At 60.9% G+C, this 19,506-nt stretch overlaps 2 protein-coding genes across 4 annotated transcripts; one reads left to right on the top strand and one right to left on the bottom strand.

The window, feature by feature from the left end:
* The first annotated feature begins 546 nt into the window (after positions 1-546).
* LOC141968159 (nuclear envelope pore membrane protein POM 121-like) lies at positions 547-13,719 on the top strand. Its single transcript, XM_074922559.1, is given in 14 exon segments — positions 547-594; positions 596-867; positions 957-1,202; positions 1,516-1,677; positions 4,115-4,195; positions 4,515-4,686; positions 5,673-5,764; positions 6,598-6,668; positions 7,323-7,447; positions 7,848-7,950; positions 8,238-8,390; positions 8,727-10,394; positions 11,117-11,245; positions 11,495-13,719. Coding segments are annotated over 14 exon segments (3,417 nt in total). The 3' UTR covers positions 11,590-13,719.
* Positions 13,720-13,854: 135 nt separating this feature from the next.
* Positions 13,855-17,485, bottom strand: NSUN5 (NOP2/Sun RNA methyltransferase 5). Of its 3 annotated transcripts, none has more exons than XM_074922561.1 (10): positions 17,358-17,485; positions 17,074-17,184; positions 16,823-16,997; positions 16,635-16,743; positions 16,207-16,345; positions 15,675-15,790; positions 15,119-15,297; positions 14,830-15,034; positions 14,590-14,742; positions 13,855-14,383 (listed from the first exon to the last, which is right to left on the bottom strand). In XM_074922561.1, exons 1-10 carry the CDS (start codon positions 17,448-17,450, stop codon positions 14,278-14,280), a joined length of 1,386 nt encoding a protein of 461 aa, XP_074778662.1. In that variant the 5' UTR covers positions 17,451-17,485; the 3' UTR covers positions 13,855-14,277. The 3 variants fall into 3 exon arrangements, with proteins under 3 accessions (XP_074778662.1, XP_074778661.1, XP_074778663.1); XM_074922560.1 differs by having other exon boundaries at positions 17,074-17,196; XM_074922562.1 differs by lacking the exon at positions 17,074-17,184.
* Between the last annotated feature and the right edge of the window lie 2,021 nt (positions 17,486-19,506).

Consider the following 19,506-nt stretch of genomic DNA (forward strand, 5'->3'; position numbering starts at 1 on the left):
AGGTGCTGGGCTGGGGCCGAGGGCCCGCGGGTGCCTGCGGCGTGGGGTCACGGTGGTCAGGGATGGGGGCGTGTGGGGACAGGCAGGTGACCGTAGGGGCTGGGACAATGGGGACACAGGGTGGAACGGGGTGGGGGGTGCAGGACAGGATGGGGGTGGGGACATCGGGGTCGGGAGGGACACGGGGACTGGGGCGCCAAGGAGGAGCCTGGGTTTGGAGCGGGGATGGGGAATCGGGAATCGGAGTGGGGGAGCCATGGCGGCGGGGGCGGGGAGCGGGCACAGGAGGAGCGGGCCGGGGTGGGGGGACACGGGCGCGGGGGCTGAGCCGCGTGGCCGAGGGGACTCCGGCCGGGTGGGGGCACGGGGGAGGGGGCGGGAGGCCCCAGGGGCCCGGCCGGGGTCACGCCCGGGTCAGCACCGGGGGCTGGGGCGGGGCCGCGGCGCTCGGGGCGGGGCACGCGGGGGCCGGGCCGGGCCGGCGGGCGCGCCGGGAGGGCCCCGCCCCGCCCCGCCCCGCCGCTGGCCCCGCCCTCCGCGCGGTGCATGCCGGGCGGCCGCGGCTGGCGGGCGGCTCGGCGCGGCGCGGCTCGGCTCGGCGGGGATGGCGGGGGGCGGGCCGGGCGCTGGGCGCTGGGGGCGGCGGGGCGAGGCGGCGCTGGCCCTGGCCCTGGCCCTGGCCCTGGCCTGCCTGCTGGTGTTGCTGCAGGGCGCGCTGCTGGGCGCGGCGGCGCTGGGCGCGGCGGCGGCCTGGTGCGCGGTGCGGCCCGGCCCGGCCGCCCCACGCGCGCCCGGACAAGCGGCCGTTAACGGGCGCCCGGCCGCCGCCTCGGGCAGGCCTGCGAGGGCCCCGCCGCGCAGCCTCGGGTAAGCGGGGCGGAGGGCGGCGGTGGGGGGGTGGAGATTCCCGCGCGCACCCCCCCGTCCCCGCGGCCCTGATCTCTCTGTCCCCCCAGGACCCCGCCGGCCACCCCGCGCTGCCCGCCGCAATCCCTGCGCCGCCGGTACCCGCTGCCGCCCGCGCTGCGCCGCCGGTACCCGCTGCCGCCGGCCCGAAGCGCGCTGCCGCTCGGCCTGCCCGCCGCACGCTGGGAGGGCTCCTCGCCTAGGAGCGCACCTTGGGCTCGCCGGGCCGACCTGAGCCACAGCCCCGTCGCCTGGAGAACCGGCCGGCCGGCCGCCGGCCTGGCCCACGCCCCAGCGTGAGTACGGGAGCGGGGACCGGGCCCCGCGTTGGACTCGCGCGTGGACAGCACCAATGGAATTTCCCCGTGGCCGGCCTGACCATGGGGAAACTGGTTCCTGGGGGTCCTCAGCTGCCCGGAGCAGTTCCCCGGGGCCATCCTGCTGCTCCCGGCCGGGCGGTGGGGAGGACTGTGCGATCCAAACCCTGCGGAGAGGCTGCACTGGAGGACGCACTCCCCCCTGCCGCAGGAGCAGCCAGGGCATCGAGTGGGGGGATCTTGCTCTGGGGGTCCCAACTTGCCTAATGCCATGCTTTGCTTTGCCTTGCAGCCTGGAGCAGCAGCTCTCACCTGTGGCCTTCGTGGCCAGCAGCAGCCCAGACCCATGTGCAAGCGAGACTGTGCTGAATGCCATCAGGGAGAGCAGGAAGAGGGCAGTGGAGCAGAAGCGGGAGGATCAGACTTTTGGGAACGATCAGGAGATCAAAAGAAGGTAATAATAAGCCAACAGTCCAGGTCACTCCCTGTGTGTTGGGAAGGTTGTAAATGGGGCTGGCACTTTAGTGGTGACAAATGGGCTGTGTCACAGAGCACGCAGGGACCAGGAGCTTGGGTTGGAAAAGCGCTACGGGAATTGAACAGCAGAGGTGAAGCACGCCCCGTCACACGGCCCTCTGGCTGCACTGGAAGGTCCTCCAAGAGCTTCTTTTGTCATTGAGATCAAAGGGATGTGGTTTAGGTTTTTGTCTGGACAAGCTCGTGGATCAGGCGTGTTCCCCGGCATTGCTGGCCTTGGGAGAAGCTGGGATGTGAATTGGGGAAGTCTGGCAGGGAAGCGATCTCTGTCATCTCGGGAATTTGCAGACCAGGGGAACTTGCTATGAAAATGCTGGTATCTACTGTAGGCTTATCATCCCTATCCTTCAGTCAGCCCCAGACTTCCAGGAGAGTCAGGATCCCCAAGTCTCCTGGCCCCAGGTGGAAGCATCACACATTAAAAGATCTGCGTGCTTCCTTTGTGCACTGTAGCTAGCAAGAACTAAAAACACGAAGGTAAACAAGAGAGACTATCTTCTGCTTTTGTTAGTCAAGGTCAGCGATTTCTAGCTCCAAGAAATGAGGGCGCAGTGTCTTTGCTAGTGCTCTGGGAAGGACAAGGCATAAATACTGGGTGCCGAGAGCTGCCGGAGCCTTTCTAACTGCCCGGTCACAGTGCTGCCTTGCCTTTCTTCTCACTCCTTCTCTTTTTCATCTTTCTGCTTGTGTACGTGGAGGCCTCAGGCCCATCTGCCCTTCATGTGCCAGCACTGCCTGCCTGGGCTTGAGCAGGGGAGCTGAGAGATGGCAGAAGAGTGGCTCAGGCAGTGCTGGGCTGTGTGGTCCTGCCTGAAGCTGCTGCTGGAGCTCCCCCAGGTGCGGCGGTTTGCAGGGAGCCACCAGCCGCCTTCCTGCGGCGGGAGGGCACGCGGTCCTCTCCTCCATCACTGGATTGCCCTCTACCTTTGAACCTTTACCTCCGCTTGGTGACTTTGAGCCTGTGATGGTTTGACTCTGGCTAAATGCCAGGTATCCACCAAGTCGCTCTATCACTTCCCGCCCCCCTTCCCTTTGTTTTCTCAACAGGGTAAAGAGGGGAAAGAAGATAAACTAACCCTTGTGGGTGAAACAAAAGCAGTTTTAATATAAGCAAAGCGAAGCAAAAGTCTGCGCGCGGAAGCAAAAGCAAACAGATTTAGTCTCTACTTCCCATGAAGAGGCGATGTCGGGCCTTCTCAGGAGCGGGGCTCCAATACGCGTAGTAGTCGCCTCGGAGGACCAAGGGTGACCCCACCCCCTTCCTCCTTTCTCCCAGCTTTATACTGAGCAGACGTCACATGGTATGAAATATCCCTTTGGTCGGTTCGGGTCAGCTGTCCTGGCTGTGTCCCCTCCCAAGATCTTGCCCACCCCGTCCCACTGGGGGAAATGTCAGAAAGAGCCTTGGTGCTGTGTAAGCACTGCTCAGCAGCAGCCACAACACCAGGGTGCTATCAACACCCTGCCAGCTCCAGCATGAACCACAGCACCGTGAGGGCTGCTATAGGGGAAAACCGATTCCAGTTCAGCCAGGCCCAATACAGAGCCCCACAAGAGCAGAGCCCCACAGCAACAGCAGGGGTGCACAGACATAACTGGCTTGGTTTTTTAGTTCATTCTATTTTTTTAACGTGCCAGTACCCAGCTTTGCCATGACAGTCAATTTCGAAGGTATTAAATCCTGGCAAGCATAAAGAATGCTTGTAGGCAGAAAATCCCATGACCTTTGAGGGCAGAAAAGAGCCTGCGTCAGCTGGAAAGCTGGAGATCACCTGTGCGATGGGGATAGCGTGCTTGAGCTCGAGGGAAGCACTTGGGCTGAGTGACAGGGCTGATCATACACCTCCAGTTCTTCTTTGCAGCAGGGTTTGCTTTAAGACTTCAGATCTTCACTGAATCATTATGGGAAGGGGTATTCTGTTTCTGACTCAAACAGTCCAGGGAACTGGCTAGGAAGAGGTAAGAGATCTGACTTTCGGAACTCAGGTCCACTCCAGAAATGAGCTGCTGAGTCTCTCTGAAATCTTGTGGCTTGGAATAATGGATTTGAGCAATGATTTAATTACATCAGAGCTACTCTGCCCAGCAGGCAGCTGGTGGGGCTACTGGTGCTTGGAAGGAGGCAACTCAGGGTGAGAGTTGATGAGGACAGGGCCAGGTAGAGAGAAAATCTACAGTCAGGATGTGGATGGGGAAACCTCTGTCCTGGGATATTGGGTGACACGAAAAAAAGCAAGGTTTGTGCTTTCTCAGTGCCGAACCCACCTGGAAGGAATCTTCTCCTGAAGTTGGGAGGGCAGCCCCTGTCTCTGCTGCCTCCACACTACCACAGGCTTCTGCCCTCTCTCCTGCAGGCGCCATGATAGCAGTGGAAGTGGGCAGTCGGCGTTTGAGCCATTGGTAGCCAACGGTACCCCCACCTCTCTCGTACCCAAGTAAGTGCCCCTTGGGCCAGAAGCAACTGCTCAGAGCTGGGAGGGGGGTCCGAAAGCCTGTGGGCCCTGGGAAGGGTGTTTTGCTATTGCTTGTGGAGCCCAGCTTTGGGGAAGAGCAAGAGAGGCTGTGGCCGTGCCTTTGGTCTGTCACCCTGAATGCAAGCTGGGCGCTGTAAGGGCTGTGCCACTGCTGAGGCCTCTTTCCAAGCCCTGTGCTGTGAGAAAGAGTGGAGTTGCTTTCCTCCCACCTGCCTTGCATCTAAAGGGCCTGTGGGCAGAGTGGTGGGGAGCTCATGAAATCTTCTTTAACCTCCTCTAGGCCTGGCTCTCTGAAGCGGAACCTTGTCTTGCCCTGCCCAGATGACTGCTCAAACAAGAGGTCACGCACCTCTTCCATGAGCTCCCTCAACAATACGTACGCTGCCGGGATCCCCAGCTCCACCCGCAACGCCATCGCCAGCTCCTACAGCTCCAGCCGGGGCCTCTCACAGGTACGAAACGCTGCCAAAGGCACCGCCCGGAGCCTTCTCTGGGATCTCCCTGTGTAACTCGAGCCCTGAGCTCGTTAGGAGAGGGTGGTGTTGCTGGGCACCTGTCAGCGAGCACTGCAGGGAGTCCAGCCAGCTCAGCCGGGCAGTTTCATCTCCTTGTGGGTTAGGCAGGCTGCTGAGCCACAGCAGCAAGGAGCGGTGCTGCTTGTCCTTCAGTGCATGCTGCCCGGAGAGTCCCCAGGCTGAGCAGTCCCACTGCTGTGCTTGTTTAACTCTGAAGCAAAAAGGAGGCTCTTTTCCCCTCCCTACGCAGCCTTGGCCAGTCTGCTGGGGTGGATAGATCCAGGTGAAAGGAAAATAAAATCACTGTGCTGTGCTGCCGCCTTTTCAGCCAGAGTCAGCAAGTATTGGAGCCGTGCACTCCCACTTTGACCCAAGTCCCCTTAGCAGCTGCTGAGCTGTAATAAAACGCTGCTTACATCCTGGGTCAGGCTCGCAGGTGTGATGGTGAGATGTAGCGATGGCTAATGGAGCTCTGCAGTCTGGGTGTGGAAAGGTTTCCTCTGGATGGGGCAAGTCTAAAATCCTTGAGGTGGGATCCATTAACTCTGAGCTCCTGGTGAAGACATGTCCTGCTCCTGCTAGAGCAGCCCTGTGCACATGAGGGTGTTTGAGGCAGCTGGTCAGCCTCTGCCCATGCTGCACAAAGGCAAGAGTCAGCGTCGGACCAGCAGCATCCTCCCTACCCCTCCTCTTGGCCGAGCTGTAACAAGCCTGGAGGCCACTTGTTCCCAGAGTGGATTCAGTTTGGGGTGGCCAGACTTTGTGCTCCACAGAACGTGGGAGGGAGTTAAGCAGTGTTGAAGCAAGAGAGGCTCTGGGCTCGTTAGCCACGGCCCTGGGAGATGGGATTTGATCTGCGGGCGAACAGTAGGGTTGCTGCCTGCCAGCCCCATACTGAGTTACTGCTGGTCTCTGTGTTCCAGCTGCAGAATAGAAGTGGCATGAGCGTGTCCCCGCCATCCAGCCCGGCGTCCTCCTGCTCCCAGACACCGGAGTGGCCTTTTAAGAAAGCCAGGTAACTAACCGCTCGCCTGGCGCGTGCTCGTTTGTCAGTGCCAGCCGGGAGGAGAGCAGTTGCCTTCGTAGCCACCCCAGCCCCCAGAGCCGGGACGTTCCAGGCCCCTTTCTGAGATGGGGCTGCTGCGTCACCCGCCAGCGTGGAAACCTTGTTGTGTCAACTGGCATCTCTGCTGCCTTGTTATGCCGCAGTCTCAGCAGCAGTGCTGAGCTGCACCGTCCCTGCCCTTCTCCCATGCTGGGTTAGAGATTTGAGGGCTCAGATGGCTGCAGAAGCGACGTTGCCTTGTGGCGAGGCCTGGGTTGCTGGTTGCCAAATCACTGGGAAGAAACGGGCCCAGATTTTTGCCATCACCTCAAAATCAATTCACAGGAGCTACAGCAGAGTTGTATTTTAGTGCCTGATTCAGAGCACAGGCCCTTCTTTTCCTCTCTTCTGGCTCAGAGCAGGATCTGAGCTTCTGTCGTAACTAAAACCAACACAACCACCTGCCCCGGGGACAGGGTGGGTCCCAGCCAGGGTCCTGTGAGGGGCTGCGGCTCCCATCCGGGCCCCCCGGCTCCCCCTGAGGCTGACTTGTCCTGCAGAGGGTGTGCAGGCCTGACCGAGCTGGGGTCCTGGGAGCGGGGAGCAGCTTCTCCAACTGCAACTGTTTTCAGGCTGGTGTGGTGAGGGCAAGGCTGTTGTCCTTAGGGCTGTTGTTTGGTGGAGGCAAAGCAGCACACCATGGGTGCTGGTGGGAATCCTTTGTGTGTTCGGTCTCATCCTGCTCCCTGGGGACGGGGCCAAGCCTGGGGTTGACCCTAACTGGCTCTCTCCCGCTTGCACAGGGAAGAGGAGTTGCATCGCTCCAACACTTCCTCTCCAGCGAAATCGGACAAGGAGCTGCAGACAGAGAAAGGTGGGTGTAGGTGGGCCCCAGCTCTCTGCCTGGGTTGGATGGGCCACTGGTGTGAGCAAGCAGCAGGACAGGAGGTAGCTGAGGTCTGCAGGTGGGATTGGCTTGAGATGTCACCTGGAAACTAGGAATGTCCTGGTACCAAGGCAGTGGCACTTCTGGCCTCAGCAGCTGCCCTGAGGGTGTTTCCAGGTGATAAGCAAGGATTGCTGACAGTGTTAGTGTGCTAGCAGATGCCTGGGGGCTGGTTTGCAAGGGGGAACACCACCCCCGAAGCCAGCACGGGTCCAGGTATCCACCTTGGGGCAAGATCAGCTGTGCTACAAGTAGCACCCCAATCAAATTCCAGGCTGAGCTTATTCCAGCACTTCCTCAGCTAAGATGGAGAGGAAATCCTTTGTGCCCATTGCAGACAGGATCCCATGGCACAGCGCTTGCGCGCTTCTGTGGCTTGGGTAGGCAGTGTGCAAGGTCTGTCCGTGGAGGTGGGAAGGGGCTGCAGCTCTTCCAGGGAATCTCAGCCTTGTCCTCGGCTTGGACCCCGGCTGTGCCCTCTGAGATGGGTCATCCAGAGAGGAGTCGGAAGGGACAACCCCGTTGGTGCAAGCCAAATGCCACCTCTGCCCGGAGCTGGCCCTGACTTGTCTCCTCCTGTAGCGGTGGAGACGCCGGTGCGGAAGAAGCAGAACTCCCTGAGTCCACCGTCCGCATCGGGGAGCAGCAGGAACCACAAACGGAAGAACCAGTTGCTGTCAGCTTGCTCAGTGGACCAGCTGGTGCTGGTACGTCGCTGTCTCGCAGCCCCTTTTGCCCTCCTCTGGCGATAGAATGTGCTCACTGCAATTTCTGCAGGGCTGGGGGGAGACTGACCTGCCTGCCCTCGGGAAGGAGGCCCCGTCCTTGGCCAAGTGGGAAGTGACGCTATCCCCAGCCCCAGTGTCTGGTGGGCTGTGCGTGATTGTGCTGCCTGCTGCCGGACCAGGTAATGGCCTGGGGAAGGCCTGCCATGCCCTCAGTGCCAAGCCGGGGGCCAAAATGAATGGGGATTGGAGCTCCGCGGTAGCGTGCTGTGGCAGAACCACCTGCTTCACGGGTCTTGCGACGGCCAGCCTTCACCACACGTTCAGAGAGGCTCTGCTGGCTTCCCTGAGAAGGAGCTAAGCTGCTGCTCTCTCTTGGCAGCCCCTGCCGCCTCTGCTGGGCTACTCCATCACGTCAGAGGACCTGGATGCGGAGAGGGCGGCAGCATTGCAGCGGTTAAACAGAGCCTTGGAGGATAAGGCTGGTAAGGGCAGACTGGGAACACAGAGGGGATGGTTACAAGTAGAAACCCAGGCTGGGGCTGTCGGTGTAGCACAGGCCACGGGAGCTCCTGGGCCAGAACTGCCTGGTCCTTGGGTTGGGGGTGTTCTTAGTGCCTTCAGATTCAGGAGACCTTAACGCCCAGAGTCCTCAGGATGATGGGTGAGGCTCTCCAGGGCCAGAGCTGTGTGATGTTCCTGTGGAAGCTCTGCTAAGGGGTAGGCCCCTACAGCAAGTTGCAGGTCCTGATTTTTTGCTCCTTCCCAGTAGATGCAGTCCCCAGCACCACTGCAGAGACAACATTCGCCGTGACCTCCCCAGAGCCTGCACCTGCCTCAACAGCTCCTGTCCTGGCCAGCACCAACTCACTCCTGGACAGCCTGAAGAAGATGCAGAGCAGCCAGGCTGCGCCTGTGCCAGCAGGTGAGGAGGAGGAGGAGGATCGGCAGAGTGGGACTTTGGCAGAGCAAAGCAGGCGCAGTCAAAGCTCTGCGTTGCCTCTCTGGGAGGCAGGTGGCAAAACTCCCTGTTCAAATGCTCTGCTGGTGGTGGAGCTCAGGCAGGTCTTGGGAGGGCAAGTCTGGGGACGCTGAGCCCGTGGTCCTGCTGGGAGCTGCGGTAAATCTGGCGGGCTGTGTCTGTCTGGTATGGGTGGGTGCTGCTCCAGGAGCCTCTGCAGCAGCGAGATGGGTGCCGGGTGGGAGGGTGGGCCGATTGTAGGTGACCCCCTATCCTTAAATGATCTTTTCCCTTTTTCAGACTCCACTGGAGCTGAGGTCGTGTCCCAGCCACCTCCACCAGCTGCACAGCCACCTGCTCCTGCTGTATCACTGGAGTCAAGTTCTTTGCCCACCACCTCTGCTGACACCAAGCCCGTGCCTGTGCTGAGCACGCCTGCCCCTGTAGCCCCCCCTGCCCTGGGGGTGCAGGCCCCCAGCAGCCTGGCATCTCCTGTGTTCCCAGAGCTGGGCCAGACCCCCAGCAAGCCTCCCTCCCTCCCAAAACCAAGCACCCCTTTCGGGGTGGTGAACACCCTTCCTGCCAGCCAGCCGGCAACAACTGTGGCCGCTGCCGTGCCCACCACGAGCCCTGTCTTCAAACCCATCTTTGGCACTTTGCAGAAAAGTGAGAGCACAGCACCCTGTACAGCTGTCATCTCCACCACAGTCACTGTGTCTGCAAGCTCCGGCCCCTCCTCGACATCCTCCACCACCACCATGTTCAAGCCTATCTTTGGCAGCGTTACCACAGCTTCATCTCCAGCAGTGGCCTCTCCTTTCGCCTTTGAACCAACGTCACAGCCGGCCTCGGCCACAGACCTGCCTGCGGCCTCCACGACTACCCAGGCAGGATTCACAGGTCTACCTAACGTCATCTTCACCACCGCGGCTACAACTGCCACCATGCAGAGTTCCTCCACAGATGCCACCATTAAACCCATCTTCAGCTTCGGACTCAACCCTCCCGCCTCCACTGGCCCCACCACCAGCCTGACCATCACCACTGCCACGTCCACCAGCACGTCACAGCCCTTCCTCTTCCAAGGCCTGACCAGCTCAGCTCCCAGCACGGAAACCAGCTTTGCCACCCCAGGGCCCATGTTCCAGTTTGGAAAGCCACCTCCAGCCACGGTCCCTGCCACCACCAGTGTCCCAGGAGGCTCTGCCTTTGGCCAGGCACCTTCAAATTCAACGGCTCCTACCACCACTGTGGGCTTTAGCATATTTGGGGACACCACGCTGACCTCTTCTACCCCGGCCACCACCACAGGTCAAGCGACATTGACATTTGGCCCCTCCATTTCAGCGTTCGGCAGTTCCTTCAGCACAAGCGCAAAGCCGCTGCTGCCGTATCCCAGCACAGGGAGTCAGCCCGCCTTCAGTGCCGGTGCTGTGGAGAACCAGCTGCCTGCCAGCAAGCCCGCTGCTGGCCCCGTCACCTTTGGCACCCCGTTCAGTTTTGGAGCCCCCACAGCCCAGTCCGCTGCTCAGCCAGCGTTTGGCAGCGGTGCTCAGCCAGCCTTCGGCACAGCCAGCACCCAGGGCTCCTTTGGCACCAGCAGCACCCAGGTGGCCTTCGGGACCACCACGTCGGTCTTCTCTTTTGGGACAGCCACCTCCACCACCACCAGCTTCGGTTCCACCACGCAGACCACGAGCAGCACCACTGGCACCACTGTTTTCGGCACCACTCCTTCTCCTTTTACCTTCGCCCAGCCAGGCCCCTCCACCAGCGCCTTCGGGATCGGCACGCCCGCCCTGAGCAGCGGCTCCCCTGCCGTGGCGTTCAGCTTCGGGGCTGGGCAGAGCGGGGCAGCCCTGGCGGCGACGCCCTTCGGCTCTTCCCTGACACAGAGTGCCCTGGGTGCGCAGAACCAGAGCACGCCCTTCGCCTTCACCATGCCCAACAGCAGTCCTGTGTTCAGAGGTGAGTGCGGGCGGAGGGGCCTTCTGGAGTGGTGAAGAGCAGGGCTGGATTTAGGCAGCAGCTCTCCTGACAGTCCTGGCTGAGCTCCCTAGGCTCAGCAGCCCAGAGGGGCTGGTGCTTGTGCTGTGCAGAGCCTTGCTGTAGGAAGGGAAGGTGCTTCCATCGCTCACTGTCCTGATCCCCAGCCCTTGGTGATGGAGGGGAATCCTTAACTTCTGCTCCTTGCGCCTTCCACCAGCTCCCTGGCTCCACACAAGTGCTGAGCCCAGCCAGGTGCCCTGCCGAAGTCAAGGGCTTGCTGGTGCTTAAAAGCAATTTGGAGCTTCTTGGCAAGTAAAAGCCCTGCCAGCCAGCAATTGCAGTCACTTTTTGCTTGCTCTCTGAGGTTTTCCCTACTGCTTTGCACCCTCGCTGCGTTGTCTGACCTCCCGCAGAGCTGAAACCCATGTGCTGAGCAACTACTTGATCTAGAAAGAGCCCTTTGTTCCTCCCTGGCCCACAAATCCTGTGCTGCCCTGATGGCAGGAGAGCCCAGGGATTACTGTGAGAGTGCAGCTTCTTGCATTAAAAGGGCTTCTTGGGTGAACAGGCTGCTTTCAGGGAACTGTGGTGCTTCGGCCTGTGGGGGGACATCTGTGCCTCCTGCGGGTGCCATGGGCTCCAGAAGGCCAGGCTCTTCCTCCTTTGCTGGCCCTGGCTCATGGTGGCATGTTGCTTTCCAGGAACTCCTGCGCCCACCTTTGGGCAGAGCACGCCTGTCCCAGGAGCAGTGGGGAGTGGAAGCAGCAGCCTTTCCTTCGGGACGCCCAGCACTCCTGCTTCGGGCTTCGGAGGAGTCGGCGCTTCCTTTGGTAAGGAGGGGGTTGGTGCTTCAGCCTTGGAGAGCTGATGGGTCAGGGTGTCCCCTCGGGCCAGGGATGGCAGAAGGGCCAGGCCATGCTCTGGGAACCAGCTCGGGTGGTACCTGTTGGGCTCCAGGGGATGCAAAACTTTCTGTTCCCCCCAGGATGGGAATTACAATACCCGTGTATTTTGTATTACAATACCTGTGCCAGCTCAGAGTGAGTCTGCAGAGACCTGAGCAACCTTTCTGCTTCCAGGTTCATCCACCCCTGCCTTTTCCATCGGGGCAGGATCCAGGATGGGTGCTCGCCAGCGGCTGCAGGCACGGAGACAGCACACCCGCAAAAAATAACCTCTGGGACTGCTGGCCTGCGCGAGGAGCCCGTGCCCACACACGGGTGGCAGTGACCCAGGGTGGGACAGGATAAACCAAACTCTTCTTACTTGAACAGTTCCACAGCCAAAGCTGGATGAACCTCTGTACATATTTGCAGCGTTTGCTCCCTCACTTTATTTTGCCATGTTTCATAATGTGTAAGTTTTCCCCCCATTTGCTTCTTCTAGTTGTCCTGTGCCCTCCTCCCCAGCCCCCTGCCCTGCGGCACGGCAGCCAGCAGAGCCACACGTCCCCGTTCAGAGCCCGGCTGGGGACATGCCGTGTTCCTGCTGGCTGCGGGTCCAGGCTGCTGAGGGCTGCCGTCTTCACCAGCTCCCAACAATCTTTCCCCACGGTTTGATCCCGTGGTCTGGTGAACATGCTCCCTCCGGAGGGCTCTGCTTCCTTCTCACCCCTGCTGAGCAGGAGCCAGGGCCGGTGCCAGCCTGCCATGGGCGTCTCGGTGCCATGGGTGACGACGCCCTCGCTGTGACTTAATCCCCTGTCAGACCCCCAGCTGAGGACGCGCTGTAGCTCGGGACCTTGGCTGCAGGCATGGGGTGGGGATGGGGGGGTCCCTCCACCCCTCTCCCGGCCACCGAGCAGCATCCCAAGACCTCAGTGCTCCCTGCTGGGCTGTGCCCCCCTGCCCTGCTCGTCTGAAGCCCCCTCTGTTTTGCTTTATTCGTGCCCCCGCTTCGATGCGCTCATTGAACCGAGTTTGGAGGAAGAACTGAACCGTGTGCGTGGCGGCATGTTGGTTATGCCGGATTTGCTGTTTGGAGTTTTTTTTGGGGGGGCGCCTGTCCCTTTGCGGGGGACGCGCCCTGGCTAATTGGGTGTTGACAGTAGCATCACTGCGTGGCTGCTCGTGCTGGGTGAGTTGTCCCTTGGTTGTCGTGACTGAAAGGCAGGCAGCTGGGGGGGGGGGGGGATGGGGGCTGGACCCTGGGTGGGGGGACCTCAGCCCTGGCAGTCTCTCCCCTCCCCCTCTCTTCTGGTGCCCCTTCCCCACCTCGGGGTGCTCTGGAGCCGCTAACAGGAGGAGTCTGGAGGAGATGGGTTCCCCCACCTCCAAATTATTTTTTATTTTTAGCTCATTCCCATCCTTTTTGGTTTTACCAGCTCCTAGGAGCTATGGCACTGCCTCCTCTGTTCCCATCCAGCCCTTCCCCTGCCTGGGAGCTCCTGAGGGAAGAGATAGCTGGAGCCAGGGGTCACCCAAAAGCTGTTCCCACCCTGCCCTGAGTGAGGGATGGGCACCATGCCTGTGGGCTCCCCACCACTTCCAGGAGTGCTTTGCTGCCAGGTTTTTTACTCTCCGAGCCGTGTGAGTGTGTGTGTCTGCTGAAGTCTAAATTAAAGAAAAAAGAAAAAAAGAAAAAAAAACCACACAAATATTTAAACATTTTTTAACAAAAATTTATTTTTATATTTAAGCTAAATTGCCTTTGAATTCCTTCAAGCTTGGTTCAGTGAGGCTGCCAGCCCCCCCCGCGCTGTTGCTAGTGTTCAGCTGTGCCCCGGCCCTGCCCCGCAGGAACTGGCTGTGCTGGGGAAAGCAGCCCCCTCCTGCAGGCTCTGCCGCCGCGCGCCCCTCCCTGCCTGTAACCCCCTTAATTTTAAAATGTCATGTATGTGAATGTGACTAAGCCTTTGGTTTTTTTTAATTCTCCGAGAAGGAGGCCCAGGAGCTCTGGCGTGTTACAGTGCCATGGCGTCTCTCCCAGCAGGCAGGAAGGTGGCGAGGTGGGACAGAGGGGACGTGGGCAGCAGCCTGTGGGCAGGCACCTGCTGTGGTGCTGCCAGGGGCTCTTCCAGCCTTCCCCTCCCCACACGGCCTTGGAGCTGTGTCCCCTCCCTGCCCGGATAGTCCCTGGCGCCTGGGCTGCAGGCACAGCTGGGGGAGGCTGGGTTTTAACTTAAAACTGAGGACTTGGATCATTCCTGGTGTGGCTGAGGAGGATTTTTAGTGTGAATGTGCAATTTTCTTCCTTGCTTCTATTCCCAGTTTAAAATAAAAAGGTTGTGTTCACATCTGCCTTGCCCCTTGGATTCCTGGGCCTGAGCAGGGCCAGGAACTGCTGGTGCAGCACAGGGCCCTCTGCTGCGTGTGCCTCACTCCTGCTGTTCAAAGGCAGGTGCACAGACAGGATTATTATTAGTATTATTATTTCACTTTTTTCCTCCCTCCTTTGCTTTGGTAGTTTCAGGACAAGACTGCACAAACATGCTGGAAAAGACGGCAGAGAAAGAAACTTTAATCTGCTTCATCCTTACAAAGGCTTTTCTGAAACCCCACATCAGGCTGGAGTAAGGATTTTTTGTGGAGGGAACATGATAAAGTAATACCCTTAATCCAGCTGGAGCGCTCCAGCCCTGCAGGGTGCAGAAATGGGGGCTGTCTGCAGCCCTTCCAAGGCTGCCCCTGCCCAGGTCTGGCTCTGGGGGCAAACCTTCAGCTGGGGGCTGGCTGCGAGGGCCAGTTCCCCCTCCCTGGCCCTCGGGTGACCCCAGGGCTGGCCCTGGGTGCAGGGGAGCTGGGTCTTACACAATTTCACCATGGCTGCAGCTGGCACAAAGCTTTACTTGTATTCAGGTGGCAGTGGAGGAGCACTCCCTGCCAGCCCCAGATGGGCACGGTGCTGCCCTAAAAATGTTATTTCACTCCTTCACCCGCTTCTTTTTCCTCTTCCTCTTCTTGGGAGCTGCTCCTGGCTCTCTTGTCTCTCCGTGCTGTGGGTTCTCCTCAGCTGCCACAGGCAGGGAGCTGCGGACCAGAGTGAACAGCCTGAGCTGTGCTCACCACAGCTCCTGCCCTCTGCACCCACTACAGCCAGACCCCTCCATCTTCCCTCCTCTTCCACCAGGAAGGTGACACCCTCCCTCTGGGTGCCCCAGCAGCCCCGAGCCCAGCCACGTTTCCCCCCGCAAAAGCTGCTGCAGGCAGACAGCCCCCCCAGGCCCTCCCCTCACCTGGGGGCAGCAGCCTCTTCCCCGCACCGCTCCAGGACAGCCACGAAGAAGCCGTGGGTCAGCGTGTCGGCAGGAGAGGCGCGGAGGCAGCTCTCCGCCCCGAGGAAGGTGGCGAGTCCGCGGCAGGGCCAGGAAGGGAAGGTGTTCACCAGCCTGGGGCAGGGACAAGCGTCAGTGCTGAGCCCCACAGCACCCTGCGCTGCGTCACCCCACGCTCCCCCCACCCCAAGGCAAGCGCACCTGAAGGCTGAGCCGTGCTCCTGCAGCACCGCATGCACCACGTCCTCATTCTCCTCCCGGTGCAGCGAGCAGGTGGAGTAGACAAGGCGACGGAGAGCCGGGAAGCTCAGGGCATGGCTCAAGACCTTGCGCTGGAAACCAGCCAGCGCCTGCAGCCTCTCAGCGCTCGGGGCAGCCTCCTCCCTCGGCCCCCGGGTCACCATCCCTGGGGGGGGAGCAGCCGTTGCCCGGGGCTGCAGGCGCCCAGAGCCCAGCTCCAGGGAGGGGCAGCTGGAGCCCCATGCATTACCTGAGCCACTGCAGGATGGGTCGAGAAGGATATAAGTGACCTTGCTGTAGCGGGGGTCTCCGGGGTCCACAGTCAGGAAGTCCTGCTGGGCCAGCTGGAAGCCAGTGACGCCAGCCCGCATCAGCATGGTGTTCATGGTGGCCAGGCGCTTGGTGTCCACATCAAAGGCAAAGATCTGGCTGAAAGCAGAGCACGGCACCGGAGAGAGGCATGAACATCCCTCCCAGCCCCAGGAACCGCGTGTCAGGGGCAGGATGCAGCCACAGTCCCAGACGGGCAGAGCCTGGGAGCTGCTCCCCCAGAAGCAGGGCTGTCGGCCAGACAGCAGGGTCAGGCGCTGGGAATTTAACGCCTACGTGTCTTCACATTCCCTCAAGCCCTTCCAATGGCTCAGCACTATCACTCAGAGCCACCAGCCCACCTAGGGGGAAGTGGGTGGGCCAGGGTGACAGGCTGCAGCTCTTCTTGCCACCTTCACCTTGTGTTCTCTGTGGGCTTGGGGGGAGCAGGGCCACCTGCAGCCCTTCCCTCCCCCAGCAGACAAACCTGCCCTCACCCCTTGTTCTTCAGGATGGCAGCCAGGTGGCTGGTCTTGTTCCCAGGGGCAGCGCAGGCATCGATGACGTGGGAGCCGGCAGTAGGGGCAAGGAGGAAGGCAGGGAGGCAGCTGGCCTGCAAGAGGGCAAACCCCTGTGAGAGGTGGAGGCAGCAAGCACCCCTGGCCCCTCTTTGGGGCACAGCTCACACTGCAGGGTCACAGGCAGACACAGCAACATGGGGCCAAGTCCACCACCACTATCCACCACTGGAAGCCTCTGCCCAGTGCACAGTCCCTCACCCCTCCCAGCTTCTGGTCCCCAGCTCCCTGGGGGTGGTTTACAGCCCAGTTCAGACCAATTCATCCTGTGCCTACAGGCTACAAAAGTAAAGCTGCAGGGGAACCCCATAGCTGCAGGCTGCATTCACAATTTCTACTTAAAGTGTTGCTGCAAAGCTGGCCCAAGCCCAGCCCCTGGCAGGGAGGAACAGACTGACCCTCCAGCCATGTCAGTAGTTTTCCCGCCCCTGCAAACCTCCCGCTCCCCCACCTTGTCCTGCAGAATTATGTGTCCTGAAGTATACAGCAGGTTGTCATGGAGGTCCGTCTGCGGAGGGAAAACCAGCAGCTCCGGGAGATGAAGATCCAACAAGAATTTCTTCCCAGAGAGGGCCCTCAGTTCCTCCACACTGTCCATGAGGCACAGGGAGGATGAACACACAGTTGTGTTTCATCATGCCCAAAATCAGAGCCCCCCAGAGCCCAGGCAGAGAACCTCCTTTGTCCCAGACCTCCTCTCTACTTTGGCATCACGCAACACACAGAGAGGTGGAAAGTAAGAGTGGGGAGCGACAGAGACCCAACCTGTCCACTGCAATCACCAAGACCAACAACCCTTCAGCCCGCAGGACCCTATCCCAAGCCCTTGCCTCTTGCTGTCATCCCAGATAAGGTGCGATGGCAGAAAGAAACGCTCACCTGGTTGCCTTGCCCAGGTAGGAGTAGCCCTGGCGCTTGAAGAAGTCGATCACATCGTCCACACAAGTCTTCAGGGTGTTGACTCGGACATAGCGCGGTACCTGGGAGGCTGGGGGAGCCGCTGGGGTCAGAACCTGCCACCACTGCCGCCAGCGCCGGGAGGCCGCCCAGCCCCAAGGCCCACTCACCTCCAGGGCTCGCAGCCTGTGCCGGGGCCAGGAGATCCTCGTTGCGGCTCACCTTCTGCTGCACCTTCAGGCGGGCCAGCTCGGCCTCCAGCCGGGCCCGGTGCCGCCGGGCCAGCACCTTCCAGCGGCCCCCGCACTTGAGGCCCTTACCGAAGAGCAGGTCGTACACCAGCACCTGCGGGACGCGGGTGAGCCCGGCCGCAGCGTGCGGGGCTCCGCCGCCGAAGGGCCTCCGCCGCCCCCCCCCTCACCTTCGCCAGCTGCGGCTGCAGCTTCTTCTCGGCCTGCAGCAGCGCGGCGCCGGCCAGCAGCTTCTCCAGCACCGGCGAGTAGCGGAGGGTCTCGGTTACCAGGGCGTACAGCTGCCGGACGTGCTGCGGGGCGGTCAGGGGCCGCGCCGCCACCGGGCCCGCGCCCGCCGACGGCCCCCCCGGGCCTGCCCCTCTCAGGCCTTACGCCCGCGGGCCCAGCCGCCCCCCCTCCCCGCCCCGCCCCGCCCCGCCCCATGCCTCTGAGCCCCGCGCCCCCCGCGCACCGGGAAGCGGCTGCTGTAGACCAGGCTCTTGATGCCGCCCTCGCCGCGCTCCAGCCCCTCCAGGACGGCGGCGGCCGCGCTGTAGAGCGCCATGACCCTCCCGGCCGCGTGCGCCGCCGCCACTTCCGGCGGGGAGACCCCCCGTCCGCCAGGGGGCGCCCGGCGGGGTTCGTGCCCCACCGCCCCCGAGGGCCGCGGCCTGGGCTGGCGGCGGGCGGAGCTGCCGGGCGGGGAGGGGGCGCGGCTGGGGTGACACCGGGAAGCGGCCGTTTTCCTTGCAAATTATTTGCTTATCGCAACATAGGATGACTTCTGGCTTGTGTCAGCCCTGGCGTGGCCAGCAGGGACAGGGCAGGGATCTGAGCCCTGGGCTCGGCACTGGTGAGGCCGCCTCTCGATTCCTGGGTTCAGTTTTGGGCCCCTCACCCCAAAAAGGCCACTGAATGACTCGAGCGTGTCCAGAGAAGGGCAACGGAGCTGGGGCAGGGTCTGGAGCACAGGTCTGCTGGGGAGCGGCTGGGGGAACTGGGGGGGTTCAGTCTGGAGAAGAGGAGGCTGAGGGGAGACCTCCTGGCCCTCTGCAACTCCCTGCCAGGAGGGGGCAGAGAGGGGGGATGAGTCTCTGGAGCCAAGGAACCAGCGCCAGGCCCCGAGGGAATGGCCTCAAGCTGCCCAGGGCAGGGTCAGGCTGGCTCTGAGGAAGGATTTCTGTGCAGAAGGGGCTGTTGGGCGTTGGAATGGGCTGCCCAGGGCAGGGGGGAGTCCCTGGGATCCCTGGAGGGGTTGAAGAGTCGGGCTGAGCCAGCGCTGAGGGATCTGGGGGAGTTGGGAACGGTCAGTGTTGGGTTGATGGTTGGGCTGGATGATCTTCAAGATCTTTTCCAACCTCGACAATTCTGTCATTCTGTCACTCAGTATCTCTATCCCAGTTGTAGAGTTTGTTTCCGTGCATCAGAGCCGCCTGCAGCACAGAGGAGAGCGGCGTTCGGTGGGGCCACAGCTGTGCGGGAGCGGTGGGGCGGCCTGAGGCATGAGGGCAGCGCCCGCGGGCTGCTCTGGGAACCCATCGGCTGGGCTCTGCCGTGGGGACCTGTTAACGTCATCCACACGTGTTAGCCACGCAACGCGCTGCGGTTCAGTGGGGTAGTGGAGTTTTATTGGAGATTGTGGCATTGTTCGTGCTTAAATAAAACAAATGAAAAGAAAGCCCAGCCCTGGAAAGAAGAACTTTGCTTCTGGGAAGCTTGGAGCTGTTCATGAAGAATAAAGGATACCCTGTGTCAACCAAGGTGACAGCAGTGTCCCAGCCCCTCTGACACATCTCTGAAACCCTCCCAGCATCGTCTGGTGTCACAGATCAGTAGCTCAAGCAAAGCTGACCCTGGGGACATCCGGATCAATAGACAAGCAGCAAGAATGCTGCAAAACTAGAACCGCTTTGTGAAGTTTGACTGATTAGTAATCAGTGGTGTGGCTGCTTGTGATCAGTCAAGTCATCTTGTACCTAAATGAATGAAGGGTCTAAGAACTTGTGTAAAGGCACATTCAGATGCCCCAATTTGGTGGGGACGCCTCATGCACCAGAATATTTATGCTAGAAATGGTATATTTTGTGTCCTAGCCTCTCCCAGTTGGCGCGGGCTTGTGAATGTAGGTGGCAAGCCCTGGGAACTCTTTGTAGTTAGTGGGAACGACTTGCCAAGGGGCCATGGGGGGCTGCTGCCAGGCTGTGTGCAGGGTCAGGCCGTGCTCCCCGCTGTGCTGGGGTGCACAGCCCGGCTCCCCTCACGATGCTGTAGCCCCAGGCACAATGTCCCACCCGCTGGGCTGTGTGTGTGGTTCCCTGCACCACCTCACACCCCTGAGCAGCTGGAAGAGGCACTGCCCGGGTCAGGCCAGCGTCCTCCCGCCGGGGGCTGACCTCTGCTGCCTTGCAAACAGCTCTCTGCAGCAGCTTTTTTGGCTCCCTCCCAGCAGCCCCTCACAGCTCCGGGGAGCACTGCAGCTGCCCCCCAGCTCTGGCTGCAGCCATTCCTCAGAGACGGTACCCATGTTAGCCAGCAGCCAACTCACCTAACACAAACTGTTTATTCAGAAGACATGCCAATAAAGACCCTGGACGTTCACAGCTCATGCTTTTCAGGCCAGC

Source organism: Athene noctua, chromosome 19 (genome assembly GCF_965140245.1).
Source record: "Athene noctua chromosome 19, bAthNoc1.hap1.1, whole genome shotgun sequence".
NCBI lineage: Eukaryota > Metazoa > Chordata > Aves > Strigiformes > Strigidae > Athene > Athene noctua.